The sequence below is a fragment of the Rhinolophus sinicus genome, linkage group LG03 (genome assembly GCF_036562045.2).
Source record: "Rhinolophus sinicus isolate RSC01 linkage group LG03, ASM3656204v1, whole genome shotgun sequence".
Taxonomy (NCBI): domain Eukaryota; kingdom Metazoa; phylum Chordata; class Mammalia; order Chiroptera; family Rhinolophidae; genus Rhinolophus; species Rhinolophus sinicus.
In genome coordinates, this window is record NC_133753.1 from 27,941,970 (window position 1) to 27,963,418 (window position 21,449).

At 46.6% G+C, this 21,449-nt stretch overlaps 1 protein-coding gene across 2 annotated transcripts in view; it reads right to left on the bottom strand.

Annotated features, from left to right (window-relative positions):
- Positions 1 to 21,449, bottom strand: part of GALNT16 (polypeptide N-acetylgalactosaminyltransferase 16) — a 75,860-nt gene that overhangs the window by 24,227 nt on the left and 30,184 nt on the right. For both annotated transcript variants that reach the window (XM_019733558.2, XM_019733557.2), the window contains 2 exons: positions 4,370 to 4,527; positions 251 to 349 (listed from right to left, as the gene is read on the bottom strand). In XM_019733558.2, coding sequence (XP_019589117.1) covers positions 251 to 349; positions 4,370 to 4,527 — 257 coding nt within the window. The remainder of the gene's footprint in view (positions 1 to 250; positions 350 to 4,369; positions 4,528 to 21,449) is intronic.

Consider the following 21,449-nt stretch of genomic DNA (forward strand, 5'->3'; position numbering starts at 1 on the left):
TTCTAACCTCCTCCTGGGGACTTGGACTGTGCATCTCACTAACAATTGGACTTCTGGGGTCTCCCTGACCCTGATTCACCAGCCCCAACTTCTCAGTAGGCAGAACTCTCCCTCCCAGTGCCCACTGGTCTTCACCCCATGTGGCCACAGCACCTGACCTCAATGTCCTTCCCTGCCAGGGGCTCAGCAGATCACCCCAAGGCCATGAGGAGCAGCCCCGTTTAGATGAGGGTCCCGAGGCGGGGCTTACCTCTTCACCGTGCGCAGGAGGGTAGAGCGGGCTTCATTGTGGAAGGTGATGATGACGCTGGTGGCCGGCAGGTCCACAGAGTAGGACATGGACGGGCAACTGAGAAGGGAGCAGAGAGGTCAGAGGGCAGCGTCCTCAGGGCAGAATGGAGGCTTCTCTTTGTCCAGCCTGCTGCCCCCTGGAATACCTCTGTGGGACAGAGAAGGCAAGCCTGAAGCCAGGAGTGGGCCCGCCATGCCTTCGCTCCACCCGACTCGGGCCGCCCAACCTGGAGACACCACAGGCTGGGGACCTTCCCCGGCTGGGAGGCTCTTCACCAAAGACCTAGAGCCCTGGGAGCCCCACGCTCCCTGCAGTGTGTAGGAGGGCTCCGGCTGTGTGTAGGTGCCGCACCAGGCTCCAGGACCCTGTCCTGGACCAACAGACAACTCCCTGCCTGATGGAGCAGCCAAGAGACAAACTGAGGAGGGGGGAGAGGGAAAACAGCTTCTCTTTTGTCTCTGACACCCTGTATCTCCTTCTTTCTCTTCTCCAGGCTCATGACACTTGGTAGAATCTGGAGAGGAATGGCCCCCACCCCCCTCCTGCTGTCCTATGAATTCCTCCCTCTCACTGCCCAACACTAACAGCTGGCTGGTGACACCGGGCAGGGGAGCAGCCTCTCTGGGACTCCTGGAAGAAACCGAAGCCTCTGAGAAGACACCAAAGGCAGTTCCCACCAGCCCCCTCCCTCCCCAGCAGCTCTGTGCTTGCCATCTCCAGACACCACATTTTGGGCCCACTGGCTCCCCCTCCTCAGGAAAGGGAATGAAAACAAGCCATTCCTGCCAGCCTTCATCCCTGTCTTTCTGCGAAGGCGGTTATTCACACTCCTGGGGCCGGCAGGAAGGCAGCCGCCACGCTGGTTTTCATGGCAATCTTCTTTATTACAATTGCTCTCTGACTATTCCAGCAGTGACTATTTTTTCATTATGGCATTCATTCCACTGACAGCAGCTTACAGCTGAATTCCCAGGCCCACTGCCTGCCCTGCAGAGTAGACTAGGTCAGACAGGCAGGAGGCCCACCAGCTTCAGACCCCCCCCCCCATGGGAGAAACCCTGAGAGGCTCCAAAATAATTCTCCTTGAGAGGGGGTGTGAGGAAGTAGGAGGGGCAAGGACGTCCACCTCTGCCCCCTGAAAAGCCAGGCTTCCCGAGTGCCCATCCTTTCACAGGCGTCCAGAATGGGGGGTGGGGGGTGATGGGGTTGGCCTGCTGAAGTGGGGAGTGCTGGGAAAAGCAGCCACTTCTTGGGTGCCCAGCTCTCGCTCCCCTCCCCCAGTACAGACTTCTAGGGTCCTAACTCTCTGTCTCCATCTATCTGGTGCCAGAAAGAAGGGAATCTGGATTTCGATGTCCATCCTCCATCTGAGGTAGTCAACCTACCCAGACCCTATCTGGAGAGTGGACTTGACCTCCTCCCATCTACACCCTCCAACCCTCTCCATCCTGCATTTCTCTGGGGTTTGTATCTATGATGATGGGGATTTATCCAATGGCTCCCAGGGACCAAGAGCCTCTGAAGAGGTTTGTCCCATGCCTGTTCTGAGTTTAGGGCTGTGAAGCGCCCCCTTGAGGAGGGCTCCCTAGATTGAGGGTCGGACCAGGAACTAGCCTAGAGTCCAGTGGAAATTGTAGCCTAGAGGGCCAAGGGCAAGAGTTTGGCTCACCCCAACATACCTGGCCCCACCATGGGAGATCCCACCCACCAAAAGCCTGCCCCTCCTTTGCTCCCCCTACACACGTGTGCACACGTGTACACAAATGGACATTCACACATGCACACACACACACACCCCTGATCTACCGTGGGCTTCTCAGAAGGCCAGGCAGCAGCACTGGGGCAGGAGGGGAGGCCTACCTCATCAATACACCCCTGCCTTGGATTTAAAGAGTCTCATTTTAAAAAGTACGAGGTCTGACAAGTAAGCTCTGGAACTTGTTGCAACAATGTTGCTAAACTTTTTGATATCAGAGGGGTTCTTCATTATGAATTTGTACCAACTGGACAAACAGTTAACCAAGTTTACTATTTGGAAGTGCTGAAAAGGCTGTGTGAAAAAGTTAGACGACCTGAACTTTTCTCCAACAATTCATGGCTCTTGCATCACAACAGTGCACCAGTTCACAGGGAGTTTTTAGCCAATAAACAAACAACTGTATTGGAACATCCTCCCTACTCACCTGATCTGGCCCCCAATGACTTCTTCCTTTACCCAAAGATAAAGGCATTATTGAAAGGAAGACATTTTGATGACATTCAGGACATCAAGGGTAATACGATGACAGCTCTGATGGCCATTCCAGAAAAAGAGTTCCAAAATTGCTTTGAAGGGTGGACTAAGCATTGAAGTTGGTGCATAGCTTCCCAAGGGGAGTACTTCGAAGGTGACCGTAGTGATATTCAGCAATGAGGTATGTAGCACTTCTTCTGGGATGAGTTCATGAACTTACTTGTCCTACTTTGTATATACCCCCAAGAGGAATACTCCTTTAAGTTTCTCAGTGAACACCGGAGAAGGTTCAGAGTGGGATTGGGTGGGTGATCCAGGTCAGCCTCTCAGTTCACAGATTTGGGTCAGTGGACCCTCTAGGGCCTGGGGTCTAGCTTGGCCATAGTAAGGGTTGCCCATGAAAGGTCTCCAAGTAGAGCTGCAAGGATATAACCTAGCTGGCCCCACAGTGCAGGCAGACATGAGGGGAGACTGCCCCAGGACTGACAGAAAGAATTCCTGGGGTCTGACTGGGTGGGGGCCTTTCGAGGAGCAGGATTATTCCCTTATTTGGTAGCATGCGTGGTTTCCGGAGGCCAGGGGTGCTGGGGTTAACGACGGGGAAGGACAGTCTGGGGCTCCCTCAACCGCACGTCCATCTCACCTTGCACAATGGACTTCAGGCACACCTCCACAAGTGACAAGAAGGTGGAAGAAGAAGGCCTACTTCTCACCCTTATCTCAAATACATCGTTGTCTGTGGAGTAGCTGTTTCAGAAGCAAAAGCAATCTTGACCCTAGTCATTCTCACCCACCCTCACACCAGCACCAGTGTGGTACTGGGTACACAGCTGGATCCAACACAGCCCATGTTGGCCATTCAAAGCTGTAGGAACAGGGGTGGGTCAGTTCCAACAACCCCTTGCTGCCATGTTAGCTGTCTACACAGAGATCTCCAAACCAGCCTGGGTTGGTAAGGAAGCTTCCCTGGAGGAAAGGACACTGAGGGCAGTTGTGAAGGTGTTTGTATTGGGGTATTAGTTCAGGAAGAGCAAACAGCATGTGTAAAGATGAGGAGGGAAACAGGAAGAGCATAGGATTGGGGAGTATTAAATGCTAGGATTGGGGAATATTAAATGCTAGGTGAAAAGGAGCAGAGGCTCTGAGGGAACGGGGGGTGGGGGGGTGGCTCACACTTCAGGCCAAGGAGCTCAGGCTGTTCTCAAAGGTGAGGGCAGGAAGAGGGAAGACTGCAGGTGGCCGCCTGTATGATGGAGACAGTACACAAGGGCCTGATCTAAGGAGGGGGCTGATGACCCCCAAAGTCAGCTACTCACACCGAGCGGAGTCAGAGCTGGGATGAGCATGGGATGAGCATCCTTGATCCTGGTCAACAGCCGTCTCCACCCCCCACCCTGGGAAAACTAAGAGCAAGACTGGGAAGCATTTCTGGGAGTTTTGAGGAAGCGAGGCGTAGGGGGTAGCAGGGCAGGAAGCGAGGGAGGAAAGGGGTGCACAGCACTCTACTGTTTGCACAATGTGGGCAGGGCTGGAGGTCCCTCTTCCCCTCAGGCACCACCAGCAGGGCACCAGGAACACCTGGCTCGCCCACTCTCTGGCAGGTCACTCTCACTAGGACTTCAGACTAAGAGGGTGAGGGCTTCCCTGGCCCAGGCTGGGGAGGTGTCCTTGGCCTTCCCAGAAGCCCAGGAGGTCAATGAGATACAGTGGAGTCAGGAAAACTGAAGGGGAGGGTTTGAGTCTCAGTGATTAGACTGAGTCCGAGAAAATAGTCCTCATTCCTTAAATCCTGAAAGAAAACAAGCGAACTGAGGTTGGCCTCCCCTCCACCTTTCTTTCCACACCTGTAATGGCGAGTGTCCCGGATGGGCCTGTCAGAGCTCAGTTTGTCGCTCTCCAGCTGGTTGAAGGCGTGCTGCCTGTAGGGGTCCTCTCCCGCCTTCAGCTGCTTGGCCGCCAGGTATGCCTTCTCATCGAAGCCTCTCGAGGGCGTTCCTGTCACCTGAGACAAAAGTCAGCATCAGAGGGGCCACAGGCAGGAGGATAAGATGCTGCTGTGTGGGAAGCACTTACTACCAGCAGGAGCGGGAGCCAACTGCAAGGCCTCATTTGTACGTGACCCAACTCTGGGCAGATCATCATCTCCCCCACTGTACAGATGAAGAAACTGAGGCTCGAGGCTTAAAAACAGTACCCACGTGTGGGGGACAGGGAGTATTTGGGAACTCTGTGTACTTTCTGCTCAATTCTGTAAACCGAAAACTGCTCTTAAAAAAATAAAGAATATTTTTTAAAAAGCCCAAGATCAGAGCTAGTAAGTCACAGGGTCTGGATTCAGACTGGTCATTTTAACTGTGAAGGCTAAACTCGTGAGCACTGCTCTGTGATCATGTGAAGGGTGACTCTGCAGCGCACGAGCCCCCCAAAACCAGGTGTCCTAAGGTGACTGCCAAGTGGGCTGGAGGTTGCCAAGCGACTAGCAGAATGACAGTCTCCTAGGGTCAAACTTGGGCCTGACACTAGACTACACATGAGCAATAAAACACCCAGGGCCTGGACAAGCTGCTGCGCAGAGAACTACCTGTGAGGACGAGCAGGCCCTCACAGGCTAATTCCAGAGCTTCTAGAAGTCAAGTGCACAGACAATGATGCATCTTCTCAGAGACTTGAGCTTGCTACTGAAATAGCCCCATGTCAGACCTACTGGATTCACTGGTGCTAAATGTCAGAGAGTGATGGATGACAGCTGCCATGGCCCAACTTCCCTCCTTAGTCACATCCTGCTCTGTCTCCCAAAGTCCCCCATGAAAGACCCTGGGGAAGGACACATCTGAGATGAATGGATGTATGCTGACATCTCATTATTTGAACCAAACTGTTGGCCAGATGTTCCCCAAAGTGCCCTGAAATGTCATCAACTGTGAGGGTCACCTGACTCCAACCCTTCCATCCAACCAGCAGCCTGGCCCTGCAGAGGCAGCAGGACGCTGGGTCAGAATAGTTCATACATAGAACCCCTGCGTGAGGACTCCGTCGCAGGCCTGGTCCCTAGAGGGATGGTCCTAGTAAGGCAGCTGGGCCTACGGGAGAGGAGACCAAAGCGTTGGGTGACGCTGGGGAACATCTACCAGCCTAGGGCCTCCATGTTCCCCTGAGAGCTCAGCTCCCAAGCTCACCAGACAGGAATGCAGAAGGCTCCAGGGAGCACTGAGCTCCTTAAGGGGTGACACTCCGCCATGTTCCTACCTCCAGTAGCATCCTGTCTTAGGAGTCAGTCCCTGATCTCGCTGACGGCAGAGCCAGTAAGGGAGTTTCCTTGAGTCCACTGGGCCCAGCCCTGTGCTCAGGGCATCTATGCTCAGGGTGGTGACAATAGCTACAGCTGCTGCACTGTGATATTCTGAGTTGGCGCCATGCCAGAGACAGCAGATGTGGCAGAGCCCCTGTGGTCTTGAAATCAACTTCAGGAAAGACAGAAGGAGGGAAATAAGGAGGAGAGCGGAGGGAGAATATCCTGACTTGAACTCTGGATTGCTAGAAGGACCCAAGCTGTCCAACTCTGACAGTGAGAATGAGAGAGATATTTTGTCCCCTTCACACCCAGGAAAAAAATGGGTGCTAACTCTGCCCCCTCTTCCTCCCAGGCCAGGGTCAGCGAGATAGAAAGCAGCTTCCAGTTGATGGTTGAGGAGCTAAAATAGAAGAAAAACTGCAGAAGCTCCTGAAGGGAGAGTATGCCACTTAACTATCCTTCAAGTCCACTGTGGGAAATACTGTTTATGTTAGGCCAGGGGTGTCCAAACTGCGGCCCACGGGCCAACTGCGGCCCATGATCCATTTTTTATTGGCCCGCAGCAAATTCCAAAAATATCTTTAGTTTACTTAAATAAACCAGGTGAGGCAATACGTATTTCACCTCGAGTGAGTGGCCCGGCTGTTTGTGTATTTTACCGCATATGGCCCTTGGTGAAAACCATTGAAAAAAGTTTGGACACCCCTGGTTTAGGACTTACAGTCACTCAGGAAACCTCTGAGCCCTCATCCCACACTCGCTCATCACCCGATAAACATGAATGGAGAGCCGCTCATTTACCAAGCACTGGGGCATCCTGGGAGTTACAAGGATCACCTAAGCATTCATTCATTTATGAATGCTTGAATTCAATGACTCATTCAATTATCCACCCATTCATTCAACAAAACTCCACGGAACACCTCCCATGTGTCAGGAAGTGGAAAGAATGCTTCTGAAGCCGTTCCCCTATCTCCAGTCTGTTGCCTGCCTGCACCTCATTCAAAGCTTCCTCAGGGCCACAGAGAATGTTTTGGAAGAGCATCTGCTCAGGCCAAGTCTCTCTAGTTCCCCTCAGGGCCTCAAATCTGAGCTAGACATCCTTGAAGATTCTATCAGGAAACATTTGCTGCTCCCTCCCATGGACCCAGAACCCCTGATGGTCCAACCCTCCTCCAAGGTTAGACTCTTCACCCGTGAGAAGCTTGTGGAGAAGCGTGCCATGGAAACACCAGGCCCGCCCCCTCCCAGGGGTCTTAGCTCTGCTTTTAGTTGACCCAGCAGTCCCTGGGGTTTGGAGCTGAAACATTGGTTGGCCCTGAGTCAGCCAACTGGAGGGATACTGAGGAAGGGTGGGATGTGACCTCTGCAGGGCTGTCACTTCTCCATCCAGTACCTTCCTGGCCTCACCTCAGTCATGGCCCAGAGCTCTTCTTCCTCGGATATCTATGCCTACACCACAGCTCATTTCCTTCCAGCGCTCCACCTCTCCTTTTCCTTTGGCCCTGTTCTTTCATCTGGAGACTTCGAGGCCTTTGAATGTCCCATGGGTACCTCTAGCTCAACACCTAAAAATGAATTCCTCATGGATGCCCAAAGCAGCTGCTTCTCCTATGCTGCCTATTGCTGAAATGGGCATTACCATCCTCTGGGTCCTCCAAGCCACAAATCCAAAGGCCATCCCGGATGCTGTCCCTCATACTCCATAGCCTGATTCAGACCCCTGCCCTGGGAACCCACAGGGGGATCCCATGGGCATCCCACTAGTATTGAATTAACAAATAGGTACTGAAAGTCTAATATGTGCAGACCCTGTGCAAGAGGCTGTGAAGACAGAAATAAACAAAAAGCAATATGGCCTCCAGAAGAGGAATCTAGGAACCTGGCCCCTTTCCTCCCCCATCCTACACAAGGCATGGCCACAGAGGATCATAAACAAATCTCCTAGTCCCAACCTTAGAGCACAGGGAGCCGGAGAGCTGGCCATGGAAGCATACCCCACCCAAGCTGCCCCACCCCAGGCTGGGAGGAGTCCAGAGTCAGCTCAAGACCACAGGCTGGGGACCAGTGAAGGCTGTTCCCCTTCTCCCCTGTCCCAAAGGGGAAGTGTGTTGCTGGTCTCCTCTTTTCCCATCGTGCTGCTTACTTAGCATACCGGCACGTGAGGGGTACATGCATCCTTTGGCTCTAGGCTGCGGGAAAATGAGGAGCTATATCTGGATCAGTCTGAGAGCCCTGAGCTCCTGGGCTTGGAGCCACGTGGAGCCACTGATGGGACTCACACTGCTGCCCTTTCTGGAGGGGTGAGGGCACTTGGGGATGATTGTGGAGTTCTTATCTCACATGGCACTAACACCTGTGCTTTACTTCTCTTTCTTTTCCACTAGATGGTAGGCTCCTCATCTTGGAGCTCCCAGCACCTGGCACATAGTAGGGATTCAGCAGGTGTTTGCTGAACAAAGCAATGAATGAGTGAGTGAATGAATGAGTGAATGAATGAATACCTAAATATTGTCTCTGCTCTCAACTTACTTAAAATCAATTGAGGAGAAAACAGCAAACAAATGGGGTCCTCTGCCACATCACATGACTTTTGGTGGCTTTTGCTCTCCCTCAGGGTATAAATGCAGGAGCTCAGTGGTCCAGGAGACTCTGTGAGTGGGTACCCTGTCACCTGGCTGGACTCAGCTTCCACGGTTGCCCCCTCCCTGGCTTTCTTCCGACCACAATCTCTTCCTTGCATTCCTTGAGCTGGCCAGCACCCTTTCCCTTAGCCCTGTTGTCCCTTCTGTCTTTTTGTGGGAAGGCTCTTCTCACAGATGTCTGCATGGCTCCCTCCTTCACCCCCTGCAGGGCTCTGCTCAAACCTTGCCTCCTCTGTAAGCCATCCCCACCACCATCTGTAAAGCTGTGACCCCACGCCCACCCTCTCATTCCCTATCCTCCTGCCCTGCTTTATTTTTCTTTATAACACTTTGCACCGAGGTTCTATGTGTATTTTGCTTCTTTATCTTTTTGACTGTTTCTCCCCACAAAAGTATAAGCTTCACCAGGGCACAGACTGTCAGTTTTGTTTAATGCTGGATCCCAAAGCCAAGAACAGCCCCTGGGTGGTCACAGGACTCAAAAACAATAGTTAATGAACAGATGAGTGCGGAGCCCTTATGACCTCAAGCATCGTTTCCCCTGTTCCTCACACACACTCTTGGCTAACACAACACTTGGAACTGAGGTGGATCAAGGAGGTGGCAGGGTAGTTTTTGCCTGCCTTAGGGATCATCTTGCACACTCACGTGCAGAGCTGCCAATCACTGTCTCCTGTCCCACCAACACCTCAATCACCACCACAGGGGTAGGCCAGGCTGATCTTATCACTGCACCCCAGACACAGGGACTGGTTCAGGAAAGTCATTTGACTCAATCTGAGCCAATCAGTATCTTCCCTGAGACTTTCCTATAAGGTCAGCTCTTTTCATCAGTGCTGCTGAACTTGGGAGGTGAGAATATTCTTTCCCATCACATGGAAAAGTCTTGTCTGTGTAATGCACAGCATGGCGACTATAGTTAATAATACTGTATTGTAGATTTGAAAGCTGCTGAGAGTAGATCTTAACAGTTCTCATCACAAGAAAAAATATTTTTTTAACTATGTGTGATGATGGATGTTAATTAGACTTACTGTGGTGATCATTTTGCATATATAAATATCAAATCATTATATTGTGTACCTGAAACTAATATAATGTTATGTGTCAACTATATCTAAAAAAAAAAAAAGAAGAAAAATCTTATCTGGAGAATGAAACCAAGAAGAAACAATCAGAGGTAAGAGATGGAAAGAAAGGGCTCTAATGATACGTTTAGGGTCCCTGGAGCCAGTCATACTTGCTCTGTCTATCTATCTATCTATCTATCTATCTATCTATCTATCTATCTATCTATCTTTTTTTCTTAAACTAGTTTGAATTGAGTATTTTTCTCTAATGACCAAAAGTTCAGAGATGTCAGTCCTTTCAATGAATAGAAAACCATTCTCCAAAAGTAAGAAACGAAATCAGAAGCAAAAACCAACAAATAAGCCACGGATCACAACATACGTGGCAGCCATCCATTCCAAGATACAGGCTGGTCTCTGGCATGTGGCCCAGTGACTCGAGCTCAGAGCTGGGTGGGGCATTCCTAGCCTCCCCAGCAGGCAGGGCTTGGTCAGGCTTTGGGGTGGAGGTGGGGGTTCCATCTAGACTCTGGCTTAAGAGGCCCTTGATTTGCCATGGGCAGGAACCAGGTTGGGAAGATGGTGAGTGACAGTCTGATGAGCCTCCCACAGCCCTCTAGCCTCCTGCTGAGAGTTCTTGGCTGACATTTCGGCAGCCGCCTCTTCCTCAGTCTTTGTCCTTTGGGAAAGTGCCAAATTCAGGACTTCCATGTCCAATAAGGTCAATCACATCTGAAACTATTTAAGCTGAAATAATGACTCTGCTCTATAAAATGGGAAGCATTATTTCTCATCTTGGAGAGTTTTATTTTCAGTCAGTCCATCACTTTGATTGAACTTTGAAACTTGCCTGACTTGCTTCAGTTTTTTTCCAGCTAGATTTGCATATTTCTTCTGAACTGCTAAATTTAGAAAACAAACAGCAAAGGGGAAAGTTTAAAATAAGAAAGGAAAATATTTTCCATGTCATGTTCATCAAAAACAGTTCAACCCACATCCCCAAGCCTTGTAAACTTTCTTTTAAAGCATACGTGTACCCCTAAATTTTCTATTTAAACAACTCCAACTCCTTTTAAATAACTGCTGTCCAATTTCCTTTTACTGCCAGTAAAACAGGTACCTGCTGGGCTTGCCTTTCGCTAAATTTCAACGAAACTGCAAATAAAAAGGCTCTGGTCCTATTTTATGGATGCCTCCTGACTTTTTTTCTGAGTCTGCTTTAAACCCAAAACACCTGGCGAACAAAACGTGATTCCCTATGTTTGTACCACTCCCCTGGGAACAAAAATCTCATCTGATGCTATGTCCCAACTTGAAAGACTGCCATTCATTAGGAGATCTGGGAAACTAAGCATATGATTCACCATCTCTCTCTGAGCGCAGTGTCAGATTCCACCTCTCTCACAAATGAAAAGGCGGGTCCTCCAGAGTCCCTGTGTTCTGGGGAAGTAGCCAACCCCACTCGGCCTGTCTTCTATCCAACCAGTGTCGGTGTTCCTTCTATCCAACCAGACATGATGCTGGGGGTGGCAAAAAGCCAGGAACCTCAGCTTGGGTACAGGATAAACTCACCTAGGGTATCAACAGTCCCTGAGGGGCCTGCCCCAGACATGTCCCCATCTTCCTCTTCACATTGCCTCAAAGGCAGCTATAATATTGTTAGGGTTACCAGCCTGGCCTTTGAAATCTGACAGACTTGGGATAGAATGCCAGTGCTTATTGCTCTCTTATCCTTTCTGAGCATGCTTCTACATCAGGAAAATGGGGATGCTTCAGAAGATTAAAGGAGAGAATGTAAATAACATACTTAGCATAGTATCTGGCACATATATTGTAATTATTAATATTTAGCTCACCTGTGTTTTTACCAGTGGTTCTCAACCCTAGCTGCACATTAGAATCCTCTGGGAAGATTTTAAAACTCCCAATGTCCAGGCTTAGCCCAAGACCAATTAAATCAAAATCTCTGGAGGTGGGAGACAAGCTTCAGGAGTTCTCAAAGCACTCCAGGAGGTTCCAATGTGTTACCAAGTCTGAGATGCTGCTTTATATAGATGCAGGATGGCAAATGACTGCTAGTCATGGGCTGGTGAAATCACGGGACTAAGAAAGAAGAGGGCCTTGGAGGCCATCTCCCCAACCCTATTCCCAAGGACCCTTAACCACAAGTCTGTCTTTTGGGCCTCTATTTGTACTGACCTGGAGCTTCACCGGTAGCAGAGCCAAATGCTACTCAGGTAGAGCTTCCATGGCTGCTATGGAAACCACCACCCTGTACCACCTATGCCCACAGGGCCAAGAGGCTCTGGTTCAATTACATACTCAGGAGCACAGGGTAGCGGCTACCTGAGACGCTCACCTTGGCCTTCCAGTTAGATTTTCCACAATCACCTGACTTTTCCAGGGGCACTAATGACTGCACAGTTTTATGCCACAAATGGTCTCATCAGGAAAGAGAGGAGTGCATTGCCCATTCCTTTAAGGATCTGAGCCAAATAGGGTCCTCTGTTCAGGGCTAGGACAAGGCATGAGGCTCACCATTCCAGATGGTCTCTGCTCAGATCCAGGAGATTCAGGATCAAATCAAGTTCCCCAGGTTTCATTTCCTATGCTCTGTCCGGCCAAGAGGCTGCCTAGGGAGAACTATAAGGGTGGTCTATGCTAGGAACATGTGTTGTGACCGCTCAGTTTCCACCTGCTTATCAGTTCACCCAGCTGGAGTAGAGCACTCCTCAGCCTGCGAAGCACACCAGAACCTTGCCTCACTCTTCTGACCACACGCCTGCAGAGCATGAGGAAAGATTATACCTCTTCTACGGTAATGAGCCAAAGCTGATTGCTCATTGAGGGTCCACAATGAGCTGGGTGCTATGCCAGGTGCTTATTTCTATCTCTAAGCTTTCCTGCCAAATAGGTGCTCTTCTTATTCTCATTTTATAGGAGTGAAAATGAGGCCCAGAGAGGTAAAACAACAGGCCTAAGGTCACACAGCTGCTGAGTGGCTAGGTTGGGATTAGAATTGAGACTGGCTGTAGAGCCCAAGCACAAAGCTTCCCCTGTGTGCCTTCCGATGACTCCTAGGCCCACATGTGCTTGACACCCCACTTCCAATTCTGAATCCTTTGGTTCCAAAGCAAGCTGGACTCTGGCACCTGAAACACAACCAGGTCTTGACAAGTGCAGCCCAGAGGCTGCCTCCCTCCTGGGCTCGGGTTCAGAACATCGTGCATGGCTCAGATGGGGACTTGCCCAGTGCTGTCAGCTCTTGGCCTGATGTGGGCATGGAAACACTTCTGTGCCTATGGCTAGACCGACTATGGAAAAACTGAAAAGTACGAGTTTGTGTTACTCAGACCAAAACAGCACACAACCAGGTTTCCTTGAGTCAGCCTAGGCCTTGATGGGTCTGCCCAGTCAGGGACACTCTCAGAGTCCTGATGACCTACCTTTCGCTGCAGTCACAGCAAAGGGGGGACAAAGCCGATTCCTGTTCAGGTTCTTGTCTGCTTGATGGTACCAATCCCTCAAACAATATTGCCACGCTCTGCGGCTGTGAGAAAGGAAGCCAGCAGGAAGAACTGCTGAGGCAGGGCAACCACAAGCCCCAGAAACACTCTTCTGGCCAACATATGGTGCAGGTCACCACCTGTGCTGCTCTAGTCATGCAACTGTGATATGTCAATGTTTGTAAGTCATCATTGCACTTCAGGTGTTTCATTTATTGAACTTGAAACTGTCAGATAGTAACTGGAAAAGTAAAAAGAATAATGGGCCACGTGACAAATAGAACACACACAATATGATTATTTCAAGGGTGGTGACAGCCTCCTGCCTCATTCACTGAGGTCGGGATCAAATTCAACCCATTAGAACTCAGCAAGGCCACAATCATGGGCTATGCACCTCAGTTTATAACACTTTTCAGAGCTAAGGGCCATTAGAACAGTAGCTGGTGCTACTATTCTCGCATTGTGGGTCAAGTTTAGAAGTACATTACCTATGGTTCATGACTAATAATTAAACAGGTTTTACCCACCAATAGGAGAGAGTACAACAGAGGCAGACTTTTATAATCAGATTAAGTAAAAAGAAAAAGGAGGAAGGGTAGGGGAATTGGGAAAAAGCAGTCTACCTTATGTGTGATGTTCTTTGAGGGCCACCTCTGGGGCAGGTCAGCTTGTCCCCTTAGGAGGACCGTGCCTCTGTCTTGGCACTTCCCTGCCTCTGTACTCCAGCATTTTATCTCGGTACAATATAAAAAATGGCCATAGAATCTGGAAATAGCGATAATACTAATATTTGTTAATTGATAGAACCCTTTTGATTACCTCTGGGATCTGCTAAAGACACAGTTTTATTCAAGAGCAATCAGAGACACAAATCATCTCTTATCCGCGTGTCACAGATGCATGTGCTGGGATCAATGGAAATGTGGTGTTAGGTACCACATTCCCTACAGATTTGCACAGTGCACTGACCCCATACATTGTCATGAGGAACAACACAATGACTATGTCATGCACTGTAACGTAATCTAAATAAACCAGGTACTACATATGTTCTTCCATGCTTTCCTTGATGGCCACCCTGTTAAACAGAAACTTAAAAGGAAGACATAGCTTACTCTTAAATATAAATCTTAGTGATATAAAGATATAAGTCCTCCTTGACTTAATCTACAAACTCAATGCAATCCTGTTGGGGTGGGAGAGAGTTCTGCTGGAAGGATTTAAACACGAGCAAATAATCAGGGGGAAATCCAGAAAAAGTTAAAGATAGGGAAACAGACCCACCAGACATTAAGACTTATTAAAGACTGCAGACTTTATATAGCCAAGCTAGACCTGGTATAAGACCAAATAGATTAGGAAAAGGAAATAGAGAGATGAGAAATAGACCCAAGTACAAATAGAGGGTTGGCATAAGATATAGTTGTACTTCAAATGACAGAAGGGAGACATGTACTGTTCAGTGAATGATGTTAAGAAAAGTGAATAGATGATGTGGCAGAAATAAAGCTGAATTCATTTCTTAAACCAAAATAAAATTTAGGTGGCTCAAAAATTTAAATTTAAAAAAGAAACTAAAACGTATAAAGAAAAAATTGGTTACTTTTAGTTGTTTTTGTTTTTTGCAATTTTGAACATAAATCCAAATGTCATTTTAAAAACTTACATAAAGACTTAAAAATTTCTTAAGGCTAAAAACACCCAAAGTAAAAAAAAAAAAAAAAAAATCACACTGGAAAAAAAATATTAGCTAAAAAAAAAAATATTAGCTAAATATATGCCAACAATGGACTAACTTCATTAATATCCAAAGAGCTCTTACAAATCAATAAGAAAAGGACTAATAATTTAATAAAATTACTTTTGTTTAAAAAAGAAACAGATGAGCCTTAATTCTTCTTTACCTAAGGTAAAAGAGTTGAACTAATTATTGTCATCATCAATATCATCATCTTCAGAGTGAATCTCATGGTTAAATAAATTGATGAAAAGTAAGCCTTTTCTTAGCTGTAACATTTGGGGGCATAGGTAACATTTGTGGGCAGAAGTACCAGCCAGGAACAGGTTACTCCTGGTGAAGAACAAGGGAATTTGCAGGGGAGGAAAATAATATTCTCTCCACCTTTCTGAGTTCTTAGTTGAGACCTCTGTAATAAAAGATTAATAAGAGAACAACGAAAAGAAGTTTCTTAACATGTATACCTCATGCATACATGGGAGACACCAGAGAGAAAATGAGTAACTCCCTAAGGTGGCTTAGAATTCAGTATTAAATACAATCTTTATAGGGAAAAGAGAGGGGAATGTAGGTCTCTCAGGGGAAAGTAAATGATTTTTAGGAAAGATGAATGGGCCCTTAGAAGAATAGATGGGAGGTACGATTGTGACAAAGTGTGTCTGGGTTGGTGCCAACTTCTAGTCCTCTCTCCTATGGTAAGAGTCGATCTTCCCTGGTTGATGAAAACTCTTGGGGAGGGGATTTACGACAAGTGAGTGCCTTTTGGAGGATCTGTCTTTAGACAAATAAGTAAAGTTCAGAGAAAGCCTCTCTCTGCATTTGCTGTTTTTCAAGTGCCTACAGCTCAAGATAATAAATATACCAAAGTGGCATATTTGGAGGTGGCATGTTCTGCTACCTTTCAAAGTGGAGGAGGGAGGGGAGCAATATATGGGACTGAGCCCTAGAGTGGGGTTGAGGGGCTGCTGTCACAGGTGCAAGTGAATTCGCCATTCAGGTGCTGCTTGGACACCTGACTTGATTTCTTCCCAAAGCACAGACCTAACAATTGAAAACGGGGCTGGGGGGTGGGGTGGGATGTGGCACTATGCATCCAAGCCCTGGTCGGTGGCCATTAACCTCGCCTGTACTGCAGGCACCAACCACAGAAGAACACTCTGAAGAGTTTGGAACTCGGGCACACAGGTGATTGGTGCCATTTCCTTTTCCATTTTGTCCATTTTAAGATTTTTTTTGTTGTTGTTTTTTTAACCTTTTCTACAGTACCTGGTGTTGAGTGCTTCACTTAGTAACTTAGTTGAAAGGGACAGGCCAAAGAATGCTGAAAAGGGCTGTCAGGCTAGCCCACAGCCTTGCTGCAGCACCTGAGTTAACCTCTGAGCACAGCAGTTTCCACAGCTGCAGAAAGGGGGTACCAATACTTATCGCCCAGGGGTGTCGAGTGTGTTAAATGAAATCATCGCATCCAGCCCACGGCAGCCCTCGCTAAATGATTGTGTGAAAGGAGGTTGAGCTAGACAACCTGTGAGGTCTCTTCCATTCTGAACATTCAGTGATCTGTAACAGCATCCATTCAGTCCATCATTCTTCAGGACGTATTCACTGCAGATTGTGGAGAACCTCTTCATACGTGACCTACTGCTGTGCTTGACACACAGTAGGTGCTCAGGGGGTGTCTGTCACCTCAAGAAGGTGTGTACATTGTGCCCCAAAGACCCCAGTTCCACAAGAGCTGGAGGAATGGTCAGCAGCTCTGATTTTCACCCAAATTGTACTTGCTCTCGCTGTGGCCTTGAGCTTTGGACAGGAGGGAAGAATACAAAGGCTCCTTAGAATGGGGAAGCTGCAGGAAATGGAGTAATCTGGGAGCCCCGCTGTGGCTCCTGTCACGTGCATGAGTAAGCAGATGGGCATGCTAGCTTTGGGTCCAGAGGGACAGAGAGGCGTGACTGAAGAGCCCTTTGTGGGGAATGACATTACTGTGGGTTAATGGAGGATAGTACTTTTCTTCCTTGACTAATATCTTTCAATATTACATTAAATTGTTTTTAAGCGACTAGAATGGTTATTAAATTAGTATCCTTTTGGAAAACAGTCTGGCAGTACATTTCTAGTGCTATATCCTTTGGTGCACGGCCTTTTCTGTTTTATTCTGTCAATTAACTTCCCCTAGCCATGGCAGGGTGCCAGTTGGGCCCCAAATCTCCCATAAACCCAGAAGATTTAAATTTAACCTCTAGAAGGAGGGAGTGATGTGTGTAAATATTTCTTCTCATTTAGGGTTCCTATTCTAATCATATAATTAATTACAAACAAATATTAGGCACAAAGATGTTCATGACAGTGTTATTTATAAGAATGGAAATTTGAAAACAATCCAAATGGCAACAGCAGGGAAAGGAATAAGTAAATTATGTCCCATCAAGTAAAAAGAATATTTGGCAACCATTTACAATAATTGATACAGGCTGTGGGGAATTAAGTACACTCATGTGTTATTAGAGGGAGTGTAAGCTGGTATAAATCTTCTAGAGGTAAATTTACCAGTATGTGTCAAGAATCTGAAAAAGATACATGCATATGATTCAATTTTAGAAATCTGTCCTAAGGAAATGGTTAAAAATGGTTTCCATTTATAATAGCAAAAGATTGTGGATAAAAAAAACCTACATTTCCAGTAACAGGGAATTGGTTGAATGAGCTCTGGTACACCTCTTCGATAGAATACATTGCAATTATTTTTAAAAATGTAGAAATGTATTCTATTAAACATGGAAAGATGTTCACCCTACACAGTTCAGTGAATAAAAGCCGGCTAAAAATTAACATGTGCATTGTGAGCCCACTTTTGTTTATCTGGATGTTCTAATTTGTCTTAATGAATAATTATTATCTGTGAAATCAAGAAACAATAACCTTAACAATATTAGCTATGAAAGCTCTACAGCAGCATAGAAAAATGCTTGCTCAATAACGGGAGGAAAGGGCAAGATAAAAATTGTATATGCTCTGTGACTGCAGATACATAAAAATTATGGACCGTGACAAGAAAGGCACACTGAAAAATAAAAACAGCGATTTGTTAGGACGGCGAGATTATGGGTGATTTCAACCCTTTCAGTTATTACTGTGTTTATGTAATTTTTATTTTTTTAAGTGAGGAAAAAAATTCCTTTGAGACTTTTTCTCGGTAGCCTCTCCCTTCCTTGGGATGGCTGCCTTTATGGAACAAAAGCTGCCTACTAAAAAGGATGTCTTACAATGGGGCTAGCTAGCTCTTTACAGCTTACTTTTACTTCTCTTGGGTGAAATCTGTCACCATGGCCCCTTCTCTTTTGACAGTCTCACCCATCTCTACCCAATGTCTTATCAGGCCTGACCCCTGACTCCTGGCCCCAAGCATCTAGATGCTACTAGGCTAACCAGCCCCTTTTGGGTATCCTGGACCCCACAGATCAAACTTGTTAGCCTTGAAGGTTAGTGTCTCAGGATCTTGCCAGGGCAGAATGACAAGACAACATAAGCCACTAATAATATTTAACCCATATTTAACCCCTTCAGAAACAGGAACTCGAATACATAGCTATTGAGAGTACATTGCTTTGTAGAAAACAACTTAGCAAGTAAATCAAAAGCCTTTAAAATGTTTACAACCTTTGGTCTAGCAACTACGATTCGACGATGTTATAAAATAATAAACATATGAAGAGGTGGGTACAAAGATATACCGCTCCATATTTTTTAGTAAAACATTGAAAATACTCTAAATGTCCAACAATGGCAGCATAGTTAGATAAACTATGGCACATCATGAGGTTGCCATGTAAAGGAGAGGATGCCCAGTTAAATTAGAATTTCAGATAAACAGCACATATTTCTCAGGATAAATATGCCCAAATACTGCATGGGATATACTATTTCTACAAAACTCTTCATTGCTTATCTGAAATTCAAATTGGAGCATAGTTATACCAAAAACTTATTCATTATTCATCTGAAATTTTAATTTACCTGGAGGTCTTGTATTTTTATTTGTAAATGTGGTCACCCTACACCTCCATATAATAGAATGCTCATGTTTTTAGAACAGTGGCTTTCAAATTGTTTCTTCTCTCCCTGTGCTTTAGCTAGAACTTCTCATCTTTTATGTTTTGTATTTTAGACTTCTGCGTAAGGTTTGGTTGAAATTACTTAGAACAGTGAAAAACACTGTTTTAGAAAATGATTTAACAACAAGAGAAGAAAGAAATCATGTTAAAAATCAGTTTGAGTCTAGGCTTACATATACACACATGCACATACTATATGAAGAGAGAATGAGAGAGGCAGACAGATACCAGACACTCTAAAAGAATCTTTAAAAAAAAAACCAAACAGTTATTATCTTTGGGTGTTGGGATTATAGGCAATTTTTAGAAGATTTCCAGAATAGTTTTTGCAGATTTTTTACAATGAACAAAATGCATTTACAATTTGGAAAAAAAAAATCACTATTAGAAAGCTCTTCTCCGATGACATTAATACTTTAACATCATTAAACTTCTATATCTGTGATTCTTAAATTTGGGAGTTATGAGCTCTTCAGGGGATCTAATGAAATTTCTGTGTCTTTGTGTCAGAAGGTATATCCAGACGAAATTTTGCATATGGTTCCCCCTCCCATCCCTTCATGTTAAGAACCCTTCTTTAGATTCTAGAATGCCATTTCTTTATCTGCTTTTTTTTAAAAACTATATTAGATTAGGTTGTGTGTTTTTTTAAAGATTTTATTGGGGAAGGGGAACAGGACTTTATTGGGGAACAGTGTGTACTTCCAGGACTTTTTTCCAAGTCCAGTTGTCCTTTCAATCTTAGTTGTGGAGGGTGCCGTTCAGCTTCAAGTTGTTGTCCTTTCACAGTCTTAGTTGTGGAGGGCGCAGCTCAGCTCCAGGTCCAGTTGCCATTACTAGTTGCAGGGGGCGCAGCCCACCAACCTTTGTGGGAGTCGAACTGGCAACCTTGTGGTTGAGAGGACGCACTCCAACCAATTGAGCCATTCGGGAGCTCAGCGGCAGCTCAGCGGCAGCTCAGCGGCAGCTCAGCTCAAGGTGCCGTGTTCAATCTTAGTTGCAAGGGGCAGAGCCCACCATCCCTTGCAGGAATCGAGGAATTGAACTGGCAACCTTGTGGTTGAGAGCCCACTGGCCCATGTGGGAATTGAACCGGCAGCCTTAGGAGTTAGGAGCATGGAGCTCTAACCGCCTGAGCCACCGGGCCAGCCCTCTTTGCCTGCTTTTGAAGTAGCTACTTCCCTTGTCCCTGTGGCAGTGGCTCCTCACCTTTTGGGGGGAGGGTGGTGCGGGGGGTCACATATCTGCTCTGAGATCCAGTTGAAAACTATGGATTTTCCTCAGGAAAAAAACCACACATAAACCCAAACACTGCTGCAGGCAGTTTTGGAGGTTCACAGACTCCTTGAGGTCCATTCTTGGACTCCAGGTTCAGAACCCTTGGTGCACTCCCAAACCTTTGGCACTCACTGGAGCCCTGGCTTGGCTAATTCCCTCTAGGGCCAAACGAGTTAAATATAGATTTTTAAAAAGGGACAAAGCCAGGGATAGAATCTAGCTCAGCATTACCAGAGCATGTGTGTGTGTGTGTGTGTGTGTGTGTGTGAGAGAGAGAGAGAGAGAGAGAGAGAGAGAGAGAGAGAGAATATGATGCCGAGGAGGAATTTATTGTACACTGAGTCCTGCTGAAAAGCATTAGAGTGTAGAGGGTTCCACAAACATGAAGAAGAACGAAAAGGAAAATCCAAAGCTGGTACCTCTTACTTTGTATGATCTGTTCCTTTAGGATGGCTGAATGGGGCGGGGGGCAGGGGGACACAGGAGTATTGTGTCAGTCCAAGTTGGCCCACCACTCAAGTGGCAGTACCATGAGCCAACCTCATTTATGCCCCCCGAGAACCACGCAGGGGCCAACTGACAAGGTGAGGGAGACAGCTTAGAGCCTAGGAGGAGAGCCATGGAGGGCTGGGCAATTTGGCTGTAGCTATCAGAATGTTAAATGTGTACACCCTCCTATCTAGCAATTCTACCTCTTGGTATCTCCTGAAAACAAACAAATAAACAAACAAACAAAGCTTACTTACATACCCAAAGAGGCATGTGCAGGGTATTTTTTGCAGCATGTCAACCAACACAAATTTTCTCTGATACATGATATGTTTTAAACCAAAATATAATCACCAAACCCTAGGAACATAATATGAATTTGCATCTCTTTTCCAAGGACAAACCAGAAAAATATACGGCACAGGGAAAGTTCCAAGCTCCGGCTAAAGCTGCCTTTATCTTTTTCACTTCACTGCTATGTACGTTTTCATTTCACTGCTATGTACATACCGTCACAAGGCCAGCCAGTAAGTACCTACACAGCCTGCAGTGGTAGAAGCAGGAGCTTCCACACACAGATGCCCTTCCATTGGTAACACCACTCATTTTCTCTCTCTTTTCTTTCATTTAATAAAGTGACTTTTAAATTTCATCTGGAAGAACAAACCTCTGAAACGACCCCTGACTTCTCTATTCCCTCTGTCCTCCCATCCCTAAAAGAAAGCAAAAAACAATGGAAGGGAGTTGCCTTGCTAGGTATTAAAACTAACCCTAAAGCCACTAGACTCAAAACA